This window comes from Danio rerio, chromosome 17 (assembly GCF_049306965.1).
Source record: "Danio rerio strain Tuebingen ecotype United States chromosome 17, GRCz12tu, whole genome shotgun sequence".
Taxonomy (NCBI): Eukaryota; Metazoa; Chordata; class Actinopteri; order Cypriniformes; family Danionidae; genus Danio; species Danio rerio.
Window position 1 is genome coordinate 58,060,590 of NC_133192.1, and position 26,911 is coordinate 58,087,500.

The 26,911-nt window shown below is 38.6% G+C and overlaps 1 protein-coding gene across 9 annotated transcripts in view; it reads left to right on the forward strand.

Moving 5' to 3' along the window:
* The window catches only part of ttll5 (tubulin tyrosine ligase-like family, member 5), a 121,718-nt gene that overhangs the window by 24,637 nt on the left and 70,170 nt on the right, over window positions 1-26,911 (forward strand). For all 9 annotated transcript variants that reach the window (XR_012392880.1, XR_012392881.1, XR_011007083.2 and 6 more), the window contains exons 12-15: window positions 619-726; window positions 13,043-13,124; window positions 18,993-19,054; window positions 23,601-23,692. Coding sequence is in view for 2 of the 9 variants with exons in the window: in XM_017351877.4 (XP_017207366.3) it covers window positions 619-726; window positions 13,043-13,124; window positions 18,993-19,054; window positions 23,601-23,692 (344 nt within the window). In the remaining 7 variants the exon portion in view is untranslated. The remainder of the gene's footprint in view (window positions 1-618; window positions 727-13,042; window positions 13,125-18,992; window positions 19,055-23,600; window positions 23,693-26,911) is intronic.

Here is a 26,911-nt window from a genome sequence, read left to right on the forward strand (position 1 = left end):
ATCTGAGAGTCTCCTCGGCTGTGTTTTGGATCATTGTCTTGCTGAAATGTCCACCCTGGGTTCATCTTCATCCTCCTGCTAATGTAGATGTTGGACTGAAGCAGCTGATATTCATTTACACTGAGGAAGGGCAGAGGCTTGCTAAAGAGATTTCAGCTACTGTCTGGGCTTTCACTGCCATTCTGCACCTTCCTTTCTTCAAGTGTTCAGTACATTTTCCCTGTGTTATTTCATTTTATTACACATAACTTCATTTGTAAACTAATTAGATTTGTTGTCTTTGCAAATGTGCATTTATTTGGTTGTTAGTAACATCTGTTGTTACTAATTTCAAGTCAACGGCACCTTTAGAAATATGTTTTTTTTTTAAACGTGTTGAATACTTACAAAAAAAAAATAGGATAAATATCTGTTCCAAACAAATTGACCGATGGCTAGTTTTGTGGTTTAGGGTCACATGTGTGTTCACCTTTTGTCTAGTAAGGTTGATAACGGAAATAATCTTAATTAAATTAGTATTTCAGGGCTTTTGTTAGTGGTCCTGTTTTAAAAAGATATTGCTACTCAAAAAGAATATCTAAAGATTTAAATTGTCTTTGAATTGTCTTTGTTTGTCAGTGCTGATGGGCCAGATTGAGGATCTGATCATTAAAGCTGTTCTGAGTGCTGAGATCCACATCGCCACGTCCTGCAAGATGTTTGTTCCTCATCGGTGCAACTGCTTCGGTAAGACAGATCCCAGCGAAAAACCAATCTGTGGAAGATATGATGTGTACAATCCAGGCTCAATGGAAATGCGTGCTTAAGCCTACATTTTTTTTTGTGAAAATTAATTGCTTCGAGTACATTTTGTTGCACGTTTCAGATGACGAATCCACTAGAGGGTGCTATCTAAATTTTTGTGAATCTGAAATAAGTTACTTAGGGAATATTTTATCGCGTCTGTCAGATCACAAATCCACTAGAGGGCGCTGTCTAAATTTTTTTGAATTTGAAGTACGTTACTTAGGGTACATTTGTTGTATGTTTGAGATGAGAAATCCTCTGGAGGAGGCTGTCTACATTTGTCCAAATCAGAAATACGTTACTTAGGGTACGTTTTGTTGTGTCTTTCAGATGAAAAATCCACTAGAGGGCGCTGTCTAAATTTCTGTGAATCTGAAATGCGTTACTTAGGGTACATTTGTTGTACGTTTTAGATAACTTTTCCACTAGAGGGCGCTGTCTACATTTTTGCCAATCTGAAATGTGCTGAAGTACATTTTGCTGCGAGTTTCAGATGATAAATCCACTAGAGGGCGCTCTCTAAATTTTTTTGAATCTGAAATGCGTTACATAGGGTATGTTTGTTGTACGTTTCAGATGACAAATCTACCATAGGGCACTGTCTACTTTTGTCCAAATCAGAAATACCTTACTTAGGGTACATTTTGCTGCATGTTTCAGATGAGAAATCCACTAGAGGGCGCTGTCTAAAATTTTGTGAATCTGAAATACGGTACTTAGGGTATGTTTTGTTGTTTGTTATATTTGTTTTCGGATAACAAATCTAGGTCACACTTTACAATAAGGTTCATTAGTTAATGGTAATTAATGCATTTACTAACATGAACAAACAATGAACAATACATTTACTTCAGTATTTGTTCATGTTAGTTAATGTTAGTTAATGTAATTACAGTAGTTCATTGTTAGTTCATGTTAACTCATGGTGCATCAACTAATGTTAACAAGCATGGACTTGGATGTTAGTAATGCATTAGTAAATGTTCAATTATGATTAATAAATGCTGTACATGTGTTTCTCATGATTAGTTCATGTTAGTAAATGCATCAAGTAATGAACCTTATTGTAAACTGTTACCCAAATCTACTAGAGGGCGCTGTCTACTTTTGTCCAAATCAGAAATAAGTTACTTAGGTTACGTTTTGCTGCATGTTTCAGATGAGAAATTCACTAGAAGGCACTGTCTACATTTTTGTAAATATAAAATACATTAATTCCTTCATTTAATTTTAGATAACTATTCCACTAGAGGGCACTGTCTATTTTCTAAATCTGAAATGCGTTACTAAGAGTATGTTTTGTTGTACGTTTCAGATGACTAATCCACTAGAGTAGTGGTCACCAAACTTGTTCCTGGAGGGCCGGTGTCCTGCAGATTTTAGCTCCAACCCTAATCAAACACACCTGAACAAGCTAATCAAGGTCTTACTTGGTATACTTGAAATGTGTGTTGAGGCAAGTTGGAGCTAAACCCTGCAGGGACACCGGCCTTCCAGGACCAGGATCTGCACTAGAGGGTGCTGTCTACTGCACGTTTTAGATGAAAAATTGACTGGAGGGCGCTGTCTACATTTTTGCAAATCTGAAATACGCTACTTAGGGTACGCTTTTGTTGTACGTTTTAGATGCACGTCCTTGTCCACATCCAAGAGAAGATTTAGCTTGTTGTACCGATCACTGAGCTAAACCCTTCCTTAAATCCAACCAATAGTGTTTTCAGAAGCAGACGTAAAAGAAAATGCTAAATCTCAAATGCAGTTGTAATTCGGTTTATCCTTCATCCCTACGTTACATCATTTCACTGATTCAACTTTCCAGATGTATGAATGCAGACTGCTTGAAAGGGGGCGGGGTATGACACATTAATCATTCTATTATTTTTTTGTTTGTATTTATTTATTTATTTTATTATCATTTGAGGTCAAAGTTAAATTCTGATTAACACAGCCCTATCTTCTTTAGTGTCCTGAATATAGTGTATCTTTAATAGTGGCGGTATCCTTCTTTCTCTTTGCTCCAGTGTATTGTGCGTGTAGACATAATATTTCCTCTGTAGGTGTTGCTTGTTTTGGTTGTGATAACACGTTCCTGTTGCACTGCGCTGTTATCGGGACAATCGCCCTCATGAGGAGAGTATCTGTGCCCGCCGTATGCCCTCATCTCAGTCACTGATGCCCAGCTCAGGTGAATATGAGCCGCTCATGCAGGTGCAGCCGGGGAATTTGATGGAGACGCTGTGATTAAAAGCTAATCAAGCTATTCAGGATAACTGCTGACTTTCAGACAGGTGCGCGCCTGCTAAAATCCAGAGCAGTGGTACAGTATGGTCTGGTACGGATCACCTTTATCAGGCTTGTGTCTTTACGGCCAAAGGGTACCAATGGTACCCTTTTGATAGGCTAATAAATGACTTTAGGATTTCGCTGTCTTGGCTGCAGGAGAAGCACTACATTCTCCATTCCCTGTTTACATCTCATCTGCAGTGACTCTGGATCAGAGCCACACGGTGGATTTACACGCCGTTTAATGCGCTCCTCATGTGAATCTGCGGCCGGTTGGTCTTTGTTCAGCTGCTGTGTAACATGATGCTTCATTGGTCTCTCTTCACCTCTGACACGGAAAGCAGAAACAGACCTTTACTGCTGAGTAAATGAGCCTCTTTGTGCGCGTTGGGCTGTGCGGAGGAGATATTTGTGTTATGGCCATTCAAGTCTAGTTCAATGCTTCTTTATATATATACACTTTTGGGCATCTGGGCGAATTGTAAGAGATTTGTTTTGTCCTCCTTTAATGGGTTGTGGTGATATGGTCACTGATTGCTGAGTAATTGCATTAAGCAGCACTCAAAAAAAAAATGTTATTTCTCTTTTTACTCACCCTCAAACCTCAAACATAAGCTATTTTGACCTGTAACCATTGACTTCCACAGTAGGAAAAGCATTTACTAGGGAAGTCAATGGTTACAGGCGTTCAGCATTTTCCATCACATCTTACTTTGCATTCAACTGAAGAAAGAAACTCCGAACTGGTTTGTGACAAGGATGAGTAAATGATGACAGAATTTCAGTTACACAAGTAGATATTTTGAAGAATGTTGAAGACCAGTCACCATTGACTTCCAAAGTAGTTGTTTTTCGTTTTATGGATGTTAATGGTTCTTTTCATCTGTCGACATTGATACTTTCATTATCAGTTTACAACATTCTTCAAAACATCTGCTTTCTATATTCAGTTTTTTTTTTTGTTGGGAGAACTGTCCCTTTAAAATTTGCTGAATCTTAAGTGTTCAATCTTAAAGGCACACATGCACACAAATACACACACCCACATATTTGAGTTTCTTTTTTCTGATAAACACACAAGTAGATATTTTGAAGAATGTTGAAGACCAGTCACCATTGACCTTCATGGTAGTTGTTTTTTCTATTATGAATGTCAATGGTTGTTTTCATCCATCAACACTGATATCTTCATCATCAGTTTACAACATTCTTCAAAACATCTGCTTTTTATATTCAGCATTTATTTTTTTTGCAAGAACTGTCCCTTTAAAAGTTGCTGAATCTTAAGTGTTTAATCTTAAAGGCACACACACTCGTTTCAGTCTCTTTTTATCAACACACAAGTAGATATTTTGAAGAATGTTTTAAACCAGTCACCCTTAACTTCCAAAGTAGTTGTTTTTCGTTTTAGATGTTAATGGTCCTTTTCCTCCATTGACATTGATATTTTCATTATCAGTTTACAACATTCTTCAAAACATCTACTTTTTTTATTCAGCATTTATATTTTTGGAGAATTGTCCCTTTAAAAGTTGCTGAATCTTAGGTGTTCAATCTTAAAGACACACACACACACACACACACAGACACGCACACACACACACGCACACACACGCACACACACACACACACACACACACACACACACACACACACACACACACACACATTTGAGTTTCTTCTGATAAACACAAAAGTAGATATTTTGACGAACGTTGAATGTTATAGATGTCGGTGGTTATTTTATTGTTGTTATCAGTTTACAACATTCTTCTAAACATCTACTTTATATATATATTTTTTGGGAGAACTGTCCCTTTAAAAATGGCTGAATCTTAAGTGTTCAATCTTAAAGGCACACACACACGTTTGAGTCTCTTTTGATAAACACACAAGTAGATATTTAGAAGAATGTTGAAAACCAGTCACCATTGACTTCCATATTAGTTGTTTTTCTTATTATGGATGTCAGTGGTTATTTTCATCCATCAACACTGATATCTTCATTATCAGTTTACAACATTATTCAAAACATCTGCTTTTTATATTCAGCTGAAAAAAAAGAAACAATTTCGAGAGTAACTGTTTACTTTTTTGGGGAGAACTGTCCCTTTAAAATATTGTTGCAAACCAGTGTGCTGTTGTTGCTGCTTTTTCTTTTTCACAAAAAGAGAAATTTAATGGATCATGAGGTTCTTTCACACATCGACATAATGAAAACATAAATACTTTGTGGGTGAACTGTCTCTTTAAGAGTTGCATGAATGTCTGTGTAAGCTTTAGTATATCAATGTGCTTCTGCTCGTCATCCCTCTGTTTCTGTAAGGAGTTGACTGCAGGCATCGTTGATGAACATGTTTTTTTTATATTCATGATTAGCCCAACAGTTCGTCTGCACATTGCCAGGTTCGTCAGAACATTTCACAGTTTACACCAACACTGTTTTAAAATAGAGCTGTGATGTGAGGGTCAAACACACTGGCTTTATAGGGCTGCATTTGTGTGGTCGTGAGCCGGCCGCAGCGCAGTGGTTTTAATAAAGACGAATGCTTTAAAGGTTAGAAGAACAGTGGTCTGTCTGCGCCACAATTGACTGCAGCAGTTCAGTGTGATTCTGCCTCTGGTTTACTGCTGGTTTGAACTGGTCTCTTGGTTTGACCAAGCTGATGTGTGCAGAAGGTTATTCTGCTGCCACTTCACTAAGCTATAAATATGCTTTCAAACTCTTAAATGCACAAAAATTTAGGATTTAATCATTAAAGGGAACCCACTGTTTGATGAAAATCATCTGTTTTAAGCTGTTTGGACAGAACTGTGTAGGTAGAGTGTGTCCACAGTCATATTGGAGTGATAGAAACACAATAAGTCTCTTTTTTTAAATGCACTGATGTTAAAGTTGGATCCAATTGAGGCAACGTGATTCTGTTTTCCCCGCCCACTGAATTGAGTGACAGCTGCTTATCAACACGTCTCTATAGTAACGCGTTTAAACATATCCACAAGTGAGAGATCTCTATGGTTGTTTCTCAATTCCAAGAATGCAGAGAACGGACATGCTTTCTTGTGGAGAGCGGTCTTGCCAGGTGTTCTCGGAAGAACGAACTCGGGAGACCACGAGAACAGAGAACGCGTCCTGCGAGAAGTGAGATGCTGCGTTCTTCCTGATGGTCACATGACCTTCACATGTTTTAAATGGAAAATAAACATTACAGCCTTCATACAACCATTTATTGTTTTCCCCCTTTTCAAAATATATACTATTCATTAAAACATTATAAATATATGCTGCACAATACAAATAAAACAGATTTGAATACGAATACCAGCAAATAAACACCCTTAATGTGTTTATTCCGTCATTAAGATGTCCATGGTGATGTTTATATTCACTGTTTCATTTAGGGAAAGTCCTGAGGTAAATAAGTGATGTCTCTGAGCTTTATTAATCTAAATAAACTGCTGCGCTTAATTTTTACCTCCAGTCGCAATGACTTCTGGGACTTCTAGAGCGAGATCGGTGCTCAAGTCTGCATCCATGCGTCCACGATATTAAGAACAATCCGGGAAGTTTCACGCATCCTCTGTTCTTGCGTTCTTGAGTATTGGAACTGAACTTGCATACCTGGCAGCGTATGATGATGTAACACGAGGACGCAAGACCGCGGAAGAACGCATATTGAGAAACAGCCTGTGGCTCTGACACCATGTGGGAATGGTGGGCGGGGAGAGCCAGCTCATTTGCATTAAAGGCACAGGCAACAAAAACAGCAACATTGTCCTAACAGCTCAAATTACCCACATTCATTAAGGTGTTAAGCCTGGTTTATACTTCTGCGTCAAGTGACCGGCGTAACCCACGGCGCATGCAACGTGCGTAGCTGTGCATTTATACTTCTGCGCGCTGTCTCTGTTGGTCTGCATTAACACTTCTGAAACGCTAGTTGGCAGTGAGGTGTAAATGTGTCTCTGTGTCGAGTTTCTTCGCTGGTGTTTTGTTTTCCTGAACACTTCCGGGATGTACAAGTGGCTCAAACTCGATCATTTTGAGGCAGGAACCGGCGGACGTGCAACAACTTTAACTATGAGGTAAACACAAAACAAAACTTTCCATCCGGAGCTCCTTCACAGGACTTCACACTTGTAAACAATCGCTTCATCGGGCTCGCGCCATTCGCACAGCTCTCGGTCCCGGCCAGACTCGTTAGCGATACCAAGCCGACCAATCACAGAGCTTGCGCTATGCGTCGTTGTGACGTGTAGTTACATTTTTTGAGAGGTGCACGTCAGCGACGGCCACGGCGTAGGGCTTCTTATTAAGGCTGATTTATACTTCTGCGTCAAACGCACGCGTATGCTACGGCGTTGACGCAGAAGTATAAATCAGCCTTAATAAGTAATCTGATGTATATTTTAAGGGATGAAACTTTACAGACACATTCTGGAGACACAAAAGACTTATCTTAGGGCGTTCTCACACTTTGTACAGTTGCCTTGAACCGGGCCGAAGCAAGCTTGTCCCCCCTCCCTTCTCCCCCAATGGCCCGCACTCACATTACAATCGGGCCTGGGCAAGCTTACGTCATCAATTATGCGCTGTTCATTAAGCTCTTTCGCACAACATGCACAGATTTCTTCAGTTATTTCGTTGTTTAGTCGTTTGATATGCAGTAACATGCAGTTAAATATTTCGCAGAATAGATCAGCCAATTTTGGCGCTCATAAACAGTCATAAAGCCCTCATGCTGCAGGAATTAGGAGGCTTTCTGAAGATGCAGCTGTCGTGCAGTGAGGGGTTTGCGTCTTTAATATACGGCAGTTTGTGTTCATTCAACAGTAAGAATGATTAATAAAACCATATAAAGCAGTACCTTAAAGTCACGTCTCGTCTTCAGTTTTGGGCTCTGGCGCGCTTTACACTCACCCTTCAAGCGTACCGCACAAAAGCCCAAGTGAACCGCGCTCTGGAACACCTCTTCCAACCGGGACATGATAAGTGAACTGTGCCTGAGCCCGATTCAGAGCACTCACACTTCTCAAACGATCTGGGAAATGGGCCTAGTTACGGTTCAGATAGCATAGTGTGAGTACGCCTCACACATCTTGAAAAAGGGGTAAAACTTAAGATATCCAAAATTAAAGATATCCAAAATTAAAGATATCCAAAAATAAACATTAGAGGCTCTATCATACACCCAGCGCAATAAGGTACAAGATGTGCTGGGCGTGATTTGTTGCTATTTTCAGGCCGGCACAACAGTAATTTTCACGTTTTGCTCCACCATGTTTAAATAGCAAATTCATTTGCGTCTTTTTGTGGACTCATGGGTGTGCTGGTCTATAAAGGAGGTGTGTTAGGTGCATTATTGGAGCATTGCTATTCTGAGGAGCTGAAATAGAACAACAGCACCATTGACCAACTGAAAGCTGCTCTAAAGTCCAGCAGAGTGTGTTAGTTATGCACCTATGCAAGTCCAAAAGCTTACACACTGCTGAACACACACAGGATGAACGGAAACGCACAAATATCTTTACAGATGAAAACAGTTAAAGGATTAAAATGATCCAGACATGATGATTAAATCAGATACAGGCAACAAATCAGAATTGGGCATCAAGACCTGACAGTGTAAACAGGGCCTAAGAAACTCTGGGTTGTGAAAAGTGAAGGGTGACCACATTTCTAGAACTGCTCGATCGTGCAGATTCGCACTCTATAACATCAGAAAGATCCGACCCTTCCTATCTGAACATGCAGCTCAACTCCTTGTTCAAGCTCTTGTTCTCTCCAAACTGGATTACTGCAACTCTCTACTAGCCGGGCTTCCAGCTAACTCTATCAAACCTCTTCAGCTGCTTCAGAACGCAGCAGCACGAGTGGTCTTTAATGAAGCTAAAAGAGCACATGTCACTCCGCTGCTCATCCGTTTGCACTGGCTGCCAGTTGCTGCTCGCATCAAATTCAAAGCTCTGATGTTTGCTTACAAAGCGACTTCTGGCTTTGCTCCTTCTTATCTGCTCTCACTTCTGCAGATGTATGTGTCCTCCAGAAACTTGTGTTCTGTGAATGAACGTCGCCTCGTGGTTCCATCCCAAAGAGGGAAGAAATCACTTTCGCGAACTCTCGCGTTCAATCTGCCCAGTTGGTGGAATGAACTCCCTAACTGCATCAGAACGGCAGAGTCACTCGCTGTCTTCAAGAAACGACTAAAAACTCAACTGTTTAGACTCCACTTCACTTCCTAATCTGCAATTGCCTCTCTGGATATCACAATAACTGTACCCCCCCCCCCCCCCCAAAAAAAAAGTACTAATACTTTCCTTCTTAGACTTTACAGACCTGAAACTCGCCTACAGCACTTCTTCATTGTTGCTCTTATAGTTGTGTAAATTGCTTCCTTGTCCTTATTTGTAAGTCGCTTTGAATAAAAGTGTCTGCTAAATGACTAAATGTAAATGTAAAATGTGAGTAATTAATGACTGAGTCTTTATTTTTGGCCTGAGCTATCTCTTTAATATGTTTGAGTAAACTAATCCTTTAATATCGCAACATTGGGCTGCTGAGATGTAAATGCAGCGAAAGCCTCCTGTTGTTTCCATGGCTAGTAACACGCAGCGTGAGCTCAGGAACCAGATGATATTTCATCAGTGAGTTCATGCGAGCCGCCCGCTCCACCCTCTGTTATATTGTTTAGGAAAAGACACCCAAAGCCAACAGGAATAGGATTCATTTCTGCAGTGATGCAACCATGCCGAGTGACACAGCAGATGCAGGAGACACCCAGTGAGATGATACGTTACGCTCTTGTTATTGTTGTTGCGGTGAGTTTGGTTTGGGCTTGTTTTCTCGGCTCCAGAGCCTGACGGCTCGTAATAACGCTCGGCTTTGATCTTCCCTTGTTGGTGCTTATTTATTCTCCTCACTGTGAATATTTTGTGGTGATGTTAATGGGCCCTCCCAGCACACATTAAAGAGCCACAAGCGCGTGAGGGCTGAGGTGCGGGCAGGACCGGTGTCTGCTCCTAATTGGGGGAAAATGCGTTGCACATGGGCTGCTGGCTGCTCGCTGTTGGAGAAGTGTAAATGCGTGCTGTTTGTGTTTGTGTGCATGTTCACTAGCCAGAATGGTGCACATCTTGAGTAATTAGTACGGGCTGCTTTCCCTGTCGTTCTGCTCGTGTAGTGTGTTTAGAGCTGATTGAACTAAGATGTAGTCATCTGTAGCTCTGTTCGAGAAAACTGCTGTGCTGTCTACGTTTAAAAAAGCTATACGTTTAAGTGTTAAGCCAGTCGCCACAGTAGCTCAGATAAAAACTAGTTCACTAGTGTTAACAGGTTGGCAAAGTAGCCAAGGGCCACACACAGTTCAGTTCGCTAGCCTAAACCGGAGGTAGCCCAGGTACGCATAGAAATGTAATCACCTTAGATCATTTGCGTACTCTCCCAACTTGTACAGAAAGCCTGAATATGGGGCAACAAGTAAACATCAAAGCCCGTTCTTAAAAGACGAGTTAGAAATGTCGGTTTGCTCCTTCTGAAGCAGTGAAATTTAGTCTAAGTTCAACAGACAGACACACAGGCTTCTAGTCTATAGCCCTCCTGCTCTCTCAAGCAGCTCTGTTTACATTAGAGCATGAAAACATTCAAACACTCTCTCTCTTGTGTCAGCGTTTGAAGGTGCTGGGTAAATGCAGAATGGCCACAGAAACTCCCTTCTCTTTGATAAAGACCTGCTTTATAGCCTAGAACTTTTACAGCCACATGTAGGCTCTGTTCCAATACTAAAAGAGCTGCTTACCGAGGTAAGATTTGACATATTTTCCCAATATAAGGCTGTTCCTGTAATAGGAAGCACAATCTTTTAGGGCTGGATGGACTCTATTATTGATATTATTGCATAGAGTGTACATTGTTCGAAAATTCAGAACACAATTCATAAATTCTATTCGGAAATTCAGAACGTGATTTATTAATACACAAATCCAATTCGTAAACTCAAAACGCGATTCAAAAATACACAAATCCATTTCGTAAACTCAAAACATGATTCAAAAATACACAAATCTGATTCGTAAACTCAAAACGTGATTCAAAAATACACAAATCTGATTCGTAAACTCAAAACGTGATTCAAAAATACACAAATCCAATTCGTAAACTCAAAACGTGATTCAAAAATACACAAATCTGATTCGTAAACTCAAAACATGATTCAAAAATACACAAATCTGATTCGTAAACTCAAAACGCGATTCAAAAATACACAAATCTGATTCGTAAACTCAAAACGCGATTCAAAAATACACAAATCCAATTCGTAAACTCAAAACGTGATTGAAAAATACACAAATCTGATTCGTAAACTCAAAACAAGACTCATAAATGCACAAATCCCTTTCGTAAATTCAGAGCATGATCTAAAAATACACAGATTCAATCTGTATATTTAAAACACGTTTTAAAAATACACAAACCCAGTTCATAATTTTAAAACACGATTTATACATAGAAAACACGGTTCAAAAATACACAAATCTAATTCGTATATTAGAATTAGGATCCATACTAACATTGTACTAATCCATACTAGAAACATACTGAGACAAACCAATCCATACTAACAATACATACCAAGCTATTCTAACAGTATACTTATCTATACTAGAAACATACTAAGACATACCAAGCTATTCTAACAGTATACTTATCTATACTAGAAACATACTAAGACATACCAAGCTATTCTAACAGTATACTTATCTATACTAGAAACATACTAAGACATACCAAGCTATTCTAACAGTATACTTATCTATACTAGAAACATACTAAGACATACCAAGCTATTCTAACAGTATACTTATCTATACTAGAAACATACTAAGACATACCAAGCTATTCTAACAGTATACTTATCTATACTAGAAACATACTAAGACATACCAAGCTAGACTAACAGTATACTTATCCATACTAGAAACATACTAAGACATACCAAGCTATATGAACAATATACTAATCCATACTAGAAAAACATACTAACGACATCCAAAGATATACGAACAATATACTAATCTATACTAAAAACATACTAAGACAGGGCAATCCATACTAACAATATACTAATCCTACTAGAAACATACTAATGACATACCAAGATATACCAACAATACGCTAATCCATACTAAAAACATACCAGCGACATACCGATCCTTAACAATATACTAATCCATACTAGAAACATACTAATGATATAGTGGTCCATATTAACAATACACTAATCCATACTACATACTCATCCATACTAATAATATTATAATCCACACTAGAAACATGCTAACGACATATCGATCCATATTAACAATACACTAATCCATACTACATACCCATCCATACTAATAATATTATAATCCATACTAGAAGCATCATAACAATTTACCAATCCATACTAAAAATGTACTAATCTATGCTAGAAACAGACTAATAAACATAATAACAACATACAATTCATACTAGAAACATGCTAGTTCATATTATAAACATGCTAGCAACAAGCTATACTGTGGTTTAGAACAAGTGTTACTCATGAAGTATGCTTAAAACTGCGCTTTAACTCAGCAGACACCTTCAAGCTGTATTTAGTTCATGTTAGATTGTGTTCAAACATCAGACATCTGAACGCAGGATGTTTATCATCTGCATTTGATATTTATCATTAAGTATATCATCAAATATTTGCTGCTCTGAGGTGCAGTTCATGATTTGCATCATTAAAGATAAACAAACAGAATGATCTTTTACTGAATTTACCTCGGCGTTTTCTTTCACCAAACTTTTAAGCCCTTTTGTATTTTCTTAATGTGTTGATTTACCTTCACAGATGGCCTTCAGTAGCGCTAGCTCTGTGTGGTGTGTGTCCTCCCATTCACCCCTCTCACTGTGTGTGTGTGTGTGTGTGTGTGTGTTAATTCGCAGAACTGTATGGTTTCGACGTTCTCATTGATTCCAACCTCAAACCCTGGCTCTTGGAAGTGAACCTCTCCCCCTCTTTGGCATGGTGAGCAGCACACACACACACACACACACACACTGCACACACACTGTTTTTTTACTTATGCTTTCCAGAAACCCAGCACTCATGGAGATAAAGGCGAGACACTTTTTTCATGCAGATTTATTTTTACTTTTCTTAGTGTATTTTTTTTTTAAATAGAAAGAAAAATCCAAAATACACTTCTGTTTAGACTTTTGCAGCACTTTATCATTTCAGATTTTGTAGATTTCACTTACAGTTCATTATTTTTTAGGCTGCTTTCTCAAAATGAGCTTCCTTCTTGCACTGAGCTACACTATAAAGCTAGATTTATACTTTAATCCAGACGCCGCATCACGCACCTCCGCTGACTGCACGCGCACCTCGCGAAACGGACGAGGCTTTTATACTTGATGCGTTCGCCGTTGTGATATTCTTGAAAATGACTGGGTGGTGATCAAAGTAAACCGACCGTAAAGTCAGATGGAAAAACAGAGAAGTAGAATGTTTCCGGGAACTATGTCACATCATTAATAACATTCAAGATATTTAAACTAATTATTTGTATTGTTTTATCGTTGTATTGTTTTATTGTTTTATTGTATTGTTTGTATCAGTTTTTTATAACCATTCAAGATTTTTTCAATCAAAATTTCATGCATCACTTGCTTTCGTTCATCTCTCAGACAGTTTTACCTATTAGAATTTATTAAAATATTAATGACTACAGAACATGAGTTGCTCTACAAACATATTTTTTAATGGAGACAGAATGAATATTGTGTCTGACTCCATCATGAGCTTGGAGGACTGCATCCATACATCTCTGACATGACTCAAATCACTGATTAATAAAGTCATCTGGAATGAAGAAGAAAGCCTTCAGCAGGACTCCCAGAGTTCATCAAGACTCTTTGTGTTCTTCTTCAATGCCTCCTCCTTCATCTTACCCCCAGACATGCTCAATAATGTTCATGTCTGGTGACTGGGCTGGCCAATCCTTGACCTTCTTTGCTTTTAGGAGCTTTGATCTGGAGGCTGAAGTATGAGCAGGAGCGCTATCCTGCTGGAGAATTGTCCCTCTCCTGTGGTTTGTAATGTAATGGGCAGCACAGATGTCTTGATCCCTCAGGCTGTTGATGTTGATCATCCACTCTGCAGATCTCTCTTCTTGGCTTGGCTCTTCTTGGATTATTGGCTCCATGCGGGTTAAAAACTGTATTCAAATGAAGAATTTAAAATCAGAATCAACTTTAAATGCGGCCCACGTGAAGATCTGTAGACTTGGCACATATTTAGTATCTTACAGTAATGAAAATAAGCATGAATGTACAGTCTGTTCAGTTCAACTGATGAATCGTCTTCACAAAAGCTCCATAAAACTGCTTTTATGCAGCGTGTGCCGTATTCTAGATCCCTCAAAGCCTTGTTGTCATCTCCATGTGCTCAAAATAACATCTCACACTCTTCTTATGAAGCCTATGGAGCTCAACCTGCCGATCTGCACAAGTGTGTGTTATATAAATGGGGGGAGATCAAATCAAAGCCTCCAAGAAAAGCCTTTTTCAAAGGACTTCTCATCACAGGTGGTTTGGTCGGCCATCAAAGATCTAACCTAATGGATGTTTTCAGGTGTAGACATGCCTAAAAGTGCACGATCTCAAGCTCTTGTGCTGTGGAGTGGAATTTATATACAGGACTGAATGTGACACAGGACAGGAACACAGAGATGGCTGTCTGATTTCAGTTTGTACAAGGATAAACTGATCTCTAATAGATTTTACAAGCCAACTATATACTGTCAGCCAAACAAAAAGAACTGATGCAAAGAAATGAAATAAATGCGACGAAGAAGAGGAACCTGAGTGTAAATAAACTCAACTGCAGACATTTAAGAATGATCTGTTTTTAGATGATGTTATAATTTGTGAAATTCCCAAAAAGTCTGATGTGTCACATGACCCTCTTCCTAATCAATAAACAAAAGTTGGATCCAAGATGGCCGACTTCAAAATGGCCACCATGGTCACCACCCATCTTGAAAGGTTTGCCCCCTCACATATACTAATGTGCCACAAACAGAACGTTAACATCACCAACCATTCCCATTTCATTGAGGTTTGTCCAGATAAATGGCCCACCCTGTAGAGGTGTGAAAACACCTAGCTGATATAGGGGGTTTCACAACCCTTCGTCTGGCAAACTCGCAATCTGTTGGTGTCATCAATCTGGCAACCAGTGTCTGCGTCATTATTGGAGGGGCCAGGAAAAAAACCCTCTCCAATATTTTGAATTTAGACTGCAATACCTCGTTCAAGCACTAGTGTCAATCCTACCCTCCTGCAAAATCCAGTTTAAACCAGCCTAGGCTGGTTGGCTGGTTTTAGCTGGTTGACCAGCCTGGTTTTAGAGGGGTTTTGGCCATTTCCAGGCTGGTTTCCAGCCATTTCCAGCCTGGTCTTAGCTGGTCAGGCTGGAAAATGACCAGCCAAATCCAGCTAAAACCAGCTTGACCAGCCTGGTTTAAGCTGGATATAGCTGGTTTTGGCTGGACTACCAGCTTGGCTAGCCTGGTCAAGCTGGTTTTAGCTGGTCATCTCCCAGCCTGACCAGCTAAGACCAGGCTGGATATGGCTGGAAACCAGCCTGGAAGTGGCCAAAACCCCTCTAAAACCAGCCTGGTCGACCAGCTAAAACCAGCCAACCATCCTAGGCTGGTTTAAGATGGATTTTTCAGCAGGGTACATATAATATAATAATAATAATATATGTCAGCAATAAAACAGCAAAGAAAAACCTCCATCCTGAGGCTGCAAGTGACATTAACTAACATTAAATCATTAAAAACCACAGAGATCAAGCAAAAAGTCGCTGCCATTTAAAAAGCTCCTCACTCCTCAAGTGTCTCTCATTTGGAAAGGACAAACAGTATTTCCAACAGGAACAATTTATACTCTGTTGTTTCTTTGTGTCAAACAAATCCTCATGAGCAATTTGTCCAATTAGAGCAAAGTCAAGCTCAAGCCTACCATTAGGTTTGGTTGTCAACATGCTCATAAACATTGGTGTGGAGCGTCTAAAATCAGCACAGACTGCAGAGGCTTTTTGGGGTCAAGAATGGCAAAATCTGCAGATTTAATCACAATCAAGCGGAAGTTCTGTTTAGTGTTTTCAGGTACACCGGGATCTGACTGTATAGATGACGAGCTCTTCATTTTCAGAAGCTTTCTAAAGCATTGCGTTTGGTTTCATTTTATAGGTGATTTACTTCTGTCCGCTAATCTGTTGTAATTAATTACGGATTTCAGTAGGTTTAGAGATGCTCTTCTGCTGTTTGAGTTACTGTTGCCTTTCTGTAAGCTGGAACCAGTCTGGCCATTCTCCTCTGACCTCTGGCATCGACAAAGCATTTGCACCCACAGAACTGCCACTCACTGGATATTTCCTTTTAGTCGGAGCATTCTCTGTAAACCCTAGAGATGGTTGTGCGTGAAAATCCCAGTAGATCAGCAGTTTCTGAAATACTCAGAGCAGCCCGTCTGGGACCAACAACCATGCTGCGTTCATAGTCACTTAAATCCTCTTTCTTTCCTCGCTTTGAACTGCAGCAGATCGTCTTGATCATGTCTACATACCTAAATGCAGTGAGTTGCTGCCATGTGATTGGCTGATTAGAAATTTGCGTTAACCAGCAGTTGGACAGGTGTTCCTAATAAAGTGGCCGGTGAGTGCATGTTTAATGTGGCTTCCCTTGTAATCGTCCTGAAGTTTTCTAAAATAAACTCTGTAATATCAGGCATCTTTTAGCTCTTGCTAGAGTTCTTCTTTAGGTTTAGAGTGTCTTATCTTTCTTTTTCTCTCCAGTTGTTCTCATACAGCCTCTATAATGTTCACATCTGGACCCTATGGAGGCCATTGCATGACTCTCTGTGTTCAATCAGCTGTTTTCTTTCTTCAGATAGGATTTTACTGCTGTTAGCAGATTATTATCATGCTGTAAATGAAAACTATTAAAGCTGATATCTTAAAACAGTTAAACCAAAATAATTCAGCATCAACAGCCTGAGGTATCAAGACATCTGTGCTGCCCATTACATTACAAACCACAGGAGAGGGACAATTCTCCAGCAGGATAGCGCTCCTGCTCATACTTCAGCCTCCACATCAAAGCTCCTGAAAGCAAAGATTGTCAAGGATTGGCCAGCCCAGTCACCAGAAATGAACATTATTGAGCATGTCTGTGGTAAGATGAAGGAGGAGGCGTTGAAGATGATCACAAAGAGTCTTGATGAGCTCTGGGAGTCTTGCAAGAAGGCTTTCTTTGCCATTCCAGATGACTTTATTAATCAGTGATTTGAGGCATGTCAGAGATGTATGGATGCAGTCCTCCAAGCTCATGATGGAGTCAGACACAATATTCATTCTGTCTCCACTGCAGCAGGACTTTATATTCTATACTGGACATTATTTCTGTTTAGTGATGAGACTTTAGTCTGAGCAGAGTCAGACCGCACTGTCCTCATCAAATCATTAAGAATCAAGGCATGATCAGATTTTATTGTGCTCAAATCAGCGTCATCTAGAGGCCTTTACCTTTCATATACGCCAATTCTGATACCAAATGATCAACTAGAAGTCAACTTATTATTTGCTGTTCCTAAAACTTGGATAGGAGACAAGTATTGTGAGGTAGTGTATAGCAATTTTACCATCAGTAAAGGGATTTAATGTTGGCCTAAAATTTTGCACAGTGCTGTATATTTATCTAACAAAAAGCCTTCTGTTTCTCTGAATTGATTTTTCCTTAACTGCTGACTATATTTACAGTATAAGTGCAGGGTTCAACGCTAAGGATTTTTTCTACTGGTCCGATTGGGCCAGTGGTTCAGATTTTCACTTGCCCTACCAAATTTTCACTGGCCCCACCAAAAAAAAGGGAAGTTAATAGCTATTTTTTGCCACATATTTTAAATAATGTGTCAAAAATAAAGTGAATCTAGAATTTCAATACTTAAAAACATATTAATAAAAGTGTTTCAAAACAAAAAGAGCAGGGGAAAATGTGGAGGTATTTTATTGTGGTTCGAAATTATTTAACAAAAGGTGGCCGACTTGTCAAACTGATGGCAAACCGTGCAAAACATCACTTTTTTTCATTGTTTTTAAATCACTTTTGTTTGTTGCATTGTTCACACATAAATGTCTGCTTCCAAGACGTTAGAAACAGACATTTTCTTTTAGCCTTATAATTTGATCTTGCTCCCATGTTGCCGTTTCTCTGCTGTACTGGCTGTTATCAGGTTATGGGAAAAAGTTGCATGCTCAAAACATCAAATCAGACAAGAGGAACCGAAAAGCAATATGGTGTTTACGTCATCACAGAGAAGGTAGTGTTTAAAGACTAAACTTAAAATGCACGCAATTGACAAATAGTCGCAGACCAATTAAATGTTAGTGACAAGGCAGCACTGTCCCAATCGAGCCACTAATTATCCTGTCTACTGTCCCAAGCGTCTCTCACACTGGCCCTGGGCCACCGGGCAGTCCTTATTGTTGAGCCCTGAAGTGCATTATAAGTAACAGCTATAACCCCTTAAAACCCTTTAAAAAAGTAATTTAATTACAGTAACTTGTCAATTTGTGTCTAATTACACACAACACTGATGATAATAGACAGCAAATTTCACCCCCCTCCCCAAATAAGAGTCATATAAACCACTGTACGGATTATTTTGGCAACTAAAGCAATCAATCACGGTGACTCAAAAGAAACTGAGCAGCCTGGAGGAAAGAAAGAAAATAATCATGTTTCTGTCTCGTCCTGTAAACACAGTCAACTCATAAACTCAATAAAGCAATATAATAATGTGTTTCCTTTTTTTGCATTTGTAGCGACGCTCCTCTCGATTTGAAGGTGAAGGCCAGCATGATCTCCGACATGTTTTCTCTCGTGGGTAAGTTTTCAGTTTTCCCAGGCTCAGACCGCTTCACCTCAGGCTGGAGTTGTAAATGTGCATGTGCGCTCAAATTCTCAGACCTCAGCGCGGCCATAACAGCGTGTTACTCTCTGTGGTTGAGACTCTGGTCATGCGGCTTGCATTTGTTTGGTGTTCAGTAATGGCCGGTTAAGAAGATGGAGTGTCGTTGGTTTATGTAGCCCTGTGATTTCTGACATGTACACTGTAAAAAAATGCAGCGTTCCACACAGTTTATTCTTGTAGTCCTAAGAATTGAATTAATGTAACACATTTAAGTAGATTGAACTTGAAACAATTAAGCTGTCCCAAAAGATTTCCCAATAATTGTGTCGTTTCAGCTCATTCTAAATAAGTTGTTTGAACAAGCAGCACAAATGATTTTTAAGAGTGAAAAACAAAGAATCGCAAATTCACCCATGATTTTTTACATTGAATAATATTGTATGAATAAATCAAAATAAACTAGTGTCTGTGAATATGAAATGTTGAGAACACTGCTTTAAAAATCTGTTAGTGCACTGTAAATAATGCAGCGTTCCACACAATTCATTCATATACACTGAAAACCCTAATAAGTTGACTCAACTAAATTAATTAAGTAAAATCGCCTGCCAAAATTGGCATATTTAAGTTTATTCAACTTGCCGGTTTTGTAGACTATATTTAAATTGTTCAGTTTAACAAACTTAGTACTAACTACGGATACTGGAAGGCTGTGCTGGCGTTTCTCCTGTGGTGTTGCTATCAGTGTGTGAAGAGTGGGGGAAGAGGGTTGCATTGACAATCCAACACAATGCGCAGCACATTGAACACATTTTATAAGTGATCAGAAACTTGTAAATAACTCATGAACGAATAAAGTGACGTTAAAACCAAGCACACCATTGTTTTTCTTGTGAAATTCCCAATAAGTTTGATGTGTCACTTGACCCTCTTCCTATTGAAAGAAACAAAAGTTGTATCCAAAATGGCCGACTTCAAAATAGCCACCGTTGTCACCACCCATCCTGAAAAGTTTGCCCCCTAACATATACTAATGTGCCACAAACAGGTCGTTAATATCACCAACCATTCCCATTTTAATAAGGTGTGTCCATATAAATGGCCCACCGTGTATAGTTTGTAAAAGCGCCATAGAAATAAAGATAATTTGATTTGAATGTAATTGAATGATTAAGTGGAGCAAACCCACACACATACAACTTGATCTTCTATTGTTAAATGAATTTGATGAAAAATGTGCAACGTTTTCACGCCAGAAAGCATGTTTTATGCGAGGATGTAACCATACCTTCCCGGGAGTCTCCCGTATTTTAGACCCATCTCCGGCCACTCTGCCGTTTTGTTGTTTCTCCTGGAAAACTCCCGTAATTTCGCCTCTAAAGCCAACCCCACCCACACGAAACCCGGAGCATAGTACAGTTACGTACCCGTTTCTCAGCTATTATTCAGACACCTCACCCCCGACATCTCACTCCCTCACAGGTCTCCCAGATTTTCAGAGACAAATGTTGGCAGGTATGGATGTAACTGATATGATATGATATGCTGCAACGGCTCCTTTAAATACGAGATAAATGTAGCGAATTTTGACGCTCTCACCGCCGGAGCTGAATGCAGACAGCATTGTCGCCAGGCAGGCCAGAGTGACCTTTGATGCTCTCACCGCCTTTGGTCTGAACGCATAGTTAGAGAGACCAGCAGGGGGCGCTCAACCTGTGGTCTGTGTGGGTCCGAGTATATTGATTGGGCCTCTATACTGCTCAGTGACATAACATGAAACTATATAAAAATTATTATTATTAATATTATCATGTATCAAAACACGAAATGTTTCAGAGTAACGACACCTTATTTCACATACAGTCGAAGGCAAAATTCGTAGCCCTAATGTGAAATTTTAAGTATAAAAAATCCATGTTCAATCAATCAAAAAAATTATTGTATTTTTTTCAGTGATGTTTAATAACTCATTTTTAATAATTGATATCTGTGATCTTTGAGCCATGATGACAGTGCGTAATATTTTATTAATTATTTTGCTAGACAATATTCAGCTTAACAAATGGTAATACTTTACAACAAGGTTGTTTAACTTAATGTTGCTTCATGTGTTTACTAACATGAACAAACGATGAACAATACATTCATTCCAGCATTTATTCATGTGCGTTCTTTCAGTTAAAGCTGTTCATGTAACTCACAGTGCATTAACTAATGTTAACAAGCACTGGTTTAATAATGCATTAATAAATGATATGCTTTATAAACACTAGTTCAGTATACAAGTTCAGTATTAGTTCATGTTAGTAAGCACGTTACTAATGAAACCTTACTGTAATGTGTGATCAAACATTGATAACAATAAAACAAAATACAGAATTAAAGTAAAAAGAATAATAAAGAGTCGTAGCTTTAACTTGGTTGGGCGTCTCCTGCCTCTCTCTCACACTAAATCTGTATTGCCCAAGGATCACAAAACCACTAATAGGACATTGTTGCCTGCTGGTGGTTTGTGTCGCATTTTTCCAGCCCTGCAAATTGTGTAATGATCAAATGTGATCCGGGCTGAAATGCAAGGAATACGCCGCAGTCCTCAGAGTTCCCCGCAGGCGCTGTTGATTAGCGTTAGATGACTTACACGAAGGAATTGTCAACAGAACATTAGACGCTCGCATGAGTCATTGAACTGTCGCCGCTTGGATGAAGAAAATACCTCTGCAGCGCTCATCAAAATAATGATTGCTCAAGGCTAAGTGTTGTTATGCTTACGCAATCAGCTGTCACCCACCCAAACGCTTGTGAATCTGACACTAGAGACAGGAAAGCTCACTGTAATGACTGATCTCGCAGCAGTGATGATTGTGGATCACATGTAGTCCTTTATCTTTTTTATTACGGCAGTGTCAATGGCAAACAAACTAAAAAAGTGTGTAACTTAATTTGACACACTTTTTAGCGTATTTGTATTGCGTTATTTAAACTTATCGGATTGCATTATTTCAACTTATTTAAGCTGCGTTAGTTCAACTTATTTTTATTGTGTTATTTCAACTAATTGTTTGTGTCATTTTAACTTATATTATTTGAATTTATTTCAATTGGATTATTTTAACTTGTTTGTATTGCGTTATTTCAACCTATTTTTATTGCGTTATTTCAACCTATTTGTATTGCGTTATTTCAACTTATTTGTATTGTCTTATTTCAGCTTATTTGAATTGTGTTCTTTCAACTTATTTGAATTGCGTTATTTCAACTTATTTGAATTATTTCTACTTATTTGTATTGCGTTATGTCAACTTTTTTGTTTTGTGTTATTTCAACTTATTTGAATTCATTATTTCAACTTATTTAAATTGCGTTATTTTAACTTATTTGTATTGTGTTATATAAACTAATTTGAATTGCGTTATATCAACTTATTTGAATTATTTCTACTTATTTGTATTGCGTTGTCAACTTATTTGTTTTGCGTTATTTCAACTTATTTGAATTGTCTTATTTCAACTTATTTAAATAGCATTATTTCTACTTATTTGTATTGCCTTATTTCAACTCATTTGTTTTGCGTTATTTCAACTTATTTGAATTCATTATTTCAACTTATTTGAATCGCGTTCTTTCAGCTTATTTAAATTGCATTATTTCAACTTATTTAAATTGCGTTATTTTAACTTATTTGTATTGTGTTATATAAACTAATTTGAATTGTGTTATATCAACTTATTTGAGTTATTTCTACTTATTTGTATTGCGTTGTCAACTTATTTGTTTTGCGTTATTTCAACTTATTTGAATTGTCTTATTTCAACTTATTTAAATTGCATTATTTCAACTTATTTGTATTGCGTTATTTCAACTGATTTGAATTTTCTTATTTCAACTTATTTGTATTGCATTATTTCAACTTATTGAAATTGCATTATTTCAACTTATTTGTTTTGCGTTATATCAACTTATTTGTATTGTGCTATTTCAACTTTGTGTTGCGTTATTTCAATTTATCAGATTGAGGTATTTCAACTAATTGTATTGCGTTATTATTATCGGATAGCGTTATTTCAACTTGTATGTATTGCGTTTTTTCAGCTAATTTGTTTTGCATTTGTTCAACTTATTTAAATTGTGTTATTTCAATTTATCTAATTGCGTTATTTCAACTTAGTTGAATTGCATTATTTCAACTACTTTAAAATGCGTTATTTCAATTTACTGGATTGCGTTATTCCAACTTATTTGAATTGCATTATTTCAACTAATTTTAATTGTGTTATTTCAATTTACTGGATTGCGTTATTTCAACTTTTGTTTTGTGTAAATTTAACTTATTTGAATTGCATTATTTTAACTTATTTTTACAGATTTTCTCGTGGAACTCTGTTAACTATCAGTACAAAAAATTTAGAGGCACAAAACAAATATATATAAATACAGTTTGATCCAGTATTTGGTATTGTTTAATCAATGAGTTTAATAATCATGGAGTTTTGTCTGAACTCCAGCTGTTTGTTTTACTTAGGTTTTGTGTGTCAAGATCCTTTATTACGGCAGCCACGCGCTGAGAGAGCTGGGTTTGATCTAAGATTGAAGATTCCCACCCAGAAGCATCAGGTACAAATACTCTACACTTTACCCTTAAGACCCCAAAAACCCCCAAAATCACAGTTTCTTTCCTTAAACATACAGAGTGATGAACTGAGCAACACATCACCATTAGTCCAGTTATTCAGCGCTCTAATTAGTATGATCTCAGCGTGATCTTGTGCAATTTCAAAACTATGATTATTACTTTCCAAAGATGTTGAAAACATGATGCCGCTTTGACAGATTTATTGTATTGATTAGTGCTGCGGCTGCTTTATTTCATTCCTCTGGATTTGTTTAAGCTACACACTTACTGCTTATATGCTAACGGAATGGAGGATGCTAACATTTTATGAATCTAGATGTGCTTTGACAATACTATATATTCTGTCTTTTAGGCATTAGTACGGGTGGAGCTGTGCGACCTCACTGCAAAATAATAATAACAATATTGTCACTAAAACGAATGATGTTATAACATTTAATTTCGTCTCAGTCAATGAAAACAAACAGACATTTAGCCTCAGTTATATTCAGCAACATTAATGCATTATAAATGTAACTATGGTCATCATCACATGACTAGCATTTACGTCTCGTTTTCGCCATGTGATATTCAGTCAAATTGTTCATTGACAAAAGCAACACTACAAACACACAGACAGTAGTGATTTTTACATTTATTTGACTTGTATTTCATTGCAGACAATACGACAAACATCATTTAATGTGTTTCTCATGATTGTTATTGTTTTTCTTTCAACATAAACATGCATTTCGATTTTGTTTTTTGCACACATTCTCTATTGGAGACAGGTCGGGACTGCAGGCAGGCCAGTCAAGTACCTGTATCCTCTTCCTCCGCAGCATAATATATATAATAATATAACATTTGGGCGACGCAATGGCGCAGTGGGTAGCACGTTCGCCTCACAGCAAGAAGGTCGCTGGGTCGCTGGTTCAAGCCTCGGCTCAGTTGGCGTTTCTGTGTGGAGTTTGCATGTTCTCCTTGCGGGTGCTCCGGTTTCCCCCACAGTCCAAACACATGCGGTGTGTGTGTGTGAATGTTTCCCAGGGATGGGTTGCGGCTGGAAGAGCATCGGCTGCGTAAAAACTTGCTGGATAAGTTGGTGGTTCATTCCACTGTGGCGACCCCGGATTAATAAAGGGACTAAGCCGACAAGAAAATGAATGAATGAATATAATATTTGTTGTTTCTAAAACTTGGTTAGGAGACAAGACTTTTGTCAGGTAGTGTACACTTGACCATAATCTTTCCTAAATTTCTATTGGTTAATGCAGCGCTGTATTGGAAAATTGTCAAAAGCTGTATGTTAATGAACAAAAGTACAGCATGGCCATGTGTTGCAATCCGTTATGTCAGTGCAGGAATCAAATAGTCGATTGTTACGGCGTGCATTTCTTCATTCAGATGCATTTCAGCCTGGTCACTAGATCATGTTATTGGTTCCAAATGGACAAGTTTTGGCCCGCAGACAGTTGTCAAGTGGGCGGGATGCTCAGCAACCCATCAAACTGCCTGGCAAAAATTGGAGCAGCTGTTTCCTATCAGTATGATGAAAAGGATTTAGGGAATTCCACGGTGGATTTGGGAACGGCTCTCCTCGGCTAACAAACAAGATGTTAAGGAGCTGATTGTTGGCGTTTTTTCAGACCAAAGTAATCGAGCTTGATATCTTTGAGCGCTAGAGGCTCATCTGGAGGTAAACAAGAGTAACCTTTGAATGGCGTCCACTGAAGCTGCAGCTCCTTGGAATTTCTTGGTGTGAACTGAAGCTCCACGGCATGCACATGTGATTTTTCAGCTTTTTTTATTTTTAATAAAAATCCTCAGGGCTATGAGCCCAACTAAAGCAAACCCTTTTCTCTATGATGGTGACTTTAGTCTATGTGGCCCACATATGTTTTAAGATAAGTGGGCAACATATACCATATCTTCACTGGGCCAATATAGGCTCAAATGCACATTAGCCAGAGCTTACTGTGCTGAATATTCGCCAAAAGTGGCCCACATATGTTTTAAGATAACTGGGCCACATATACCATATCTTCACTGGGCCAATATAGGCTCAAATGCAAATTAGCCAGAGCTTACTGTGCTGAATATTCGCCAAAAGTGGCCCACATATGTTTTAAAATAACTGGGCCACATTTACCATATCTTCTTTGGGCCACTATAGGTTCAAATCCACATTAGCCAGAGTTTACTTTGCTGAATATTCACCAAAAGTGGTCCACTTATGTTTGAAGATAACTGGACCACATTTTCTATATCTTCTCTGGGCCACTATAGGCTCACAGCCGCAATAGCCAGAGTTTACTGTGCCAAATATTCGCCAAAAGTGGCCCACATATGTTTTAAGATAACTGGGCCACATTTGCACCTACACATGTGATCCACTTTGGGTTTAAACCCAGATTACCCTTAAATGACTATGCCACATTTTTGCCAGCTGTGCCCCACATTTGTCCTCAATCATTTGGGCCAAATTTATCATCTCCCACATGGGCCACATTAGGCTCACATTTAGATTACATTTCGCCATAAGTGCCAAATCTTTGCCTTAAATGGCCCATATATATATTTGAATCTTTGCCATTGTACAGGTGGGCCACTTCAGGCTCAAATTCAATTTGTCTGTCGCCAAAAGTGGCCCACATATGTTTTAAGATATCTGGGCCACATTTGCCATATCTTCTCAGGGCCACTATAGGCTCAAATCCACATTAGCCAGAGCTAACTGTGCCAAATATTTGCCAAAGGTGGCCAACTTATGTTTGAAGATAACTGGCCCACATTTGCCATATCTTCTTTGGGCCACTACAGGCTCAAATCCACAATAAACAGAGCTAACCATAACGAATATTTGTTAAAAGTGGCCCACATATGTCTTTAGATATCTGGGCCACATTTGCATCTACACATGTGAGCCACTTTGGGTTTAGACCCAGATTACCCTTAAATGACTATGCCACATGTTTGCCAGCTTTGGCCCACATTTGTCCTCCATCATGGGGTCACATTCAGATTACATTTTGCCATAAGTGCCAAATCCTTTCCTTAAATGTCCCATACATGAATTTGAATCTTTATCATTGTACAGGTGGGCCACTTCAGGCTCACATTCAATTTGTCTGAGCCGAAGGAAGACCACTTATGTTTGAAGATAACTGGGCCACATTTGCCATATCTTCTTTGGGCCACTACAGGCTCAAATCCACAAT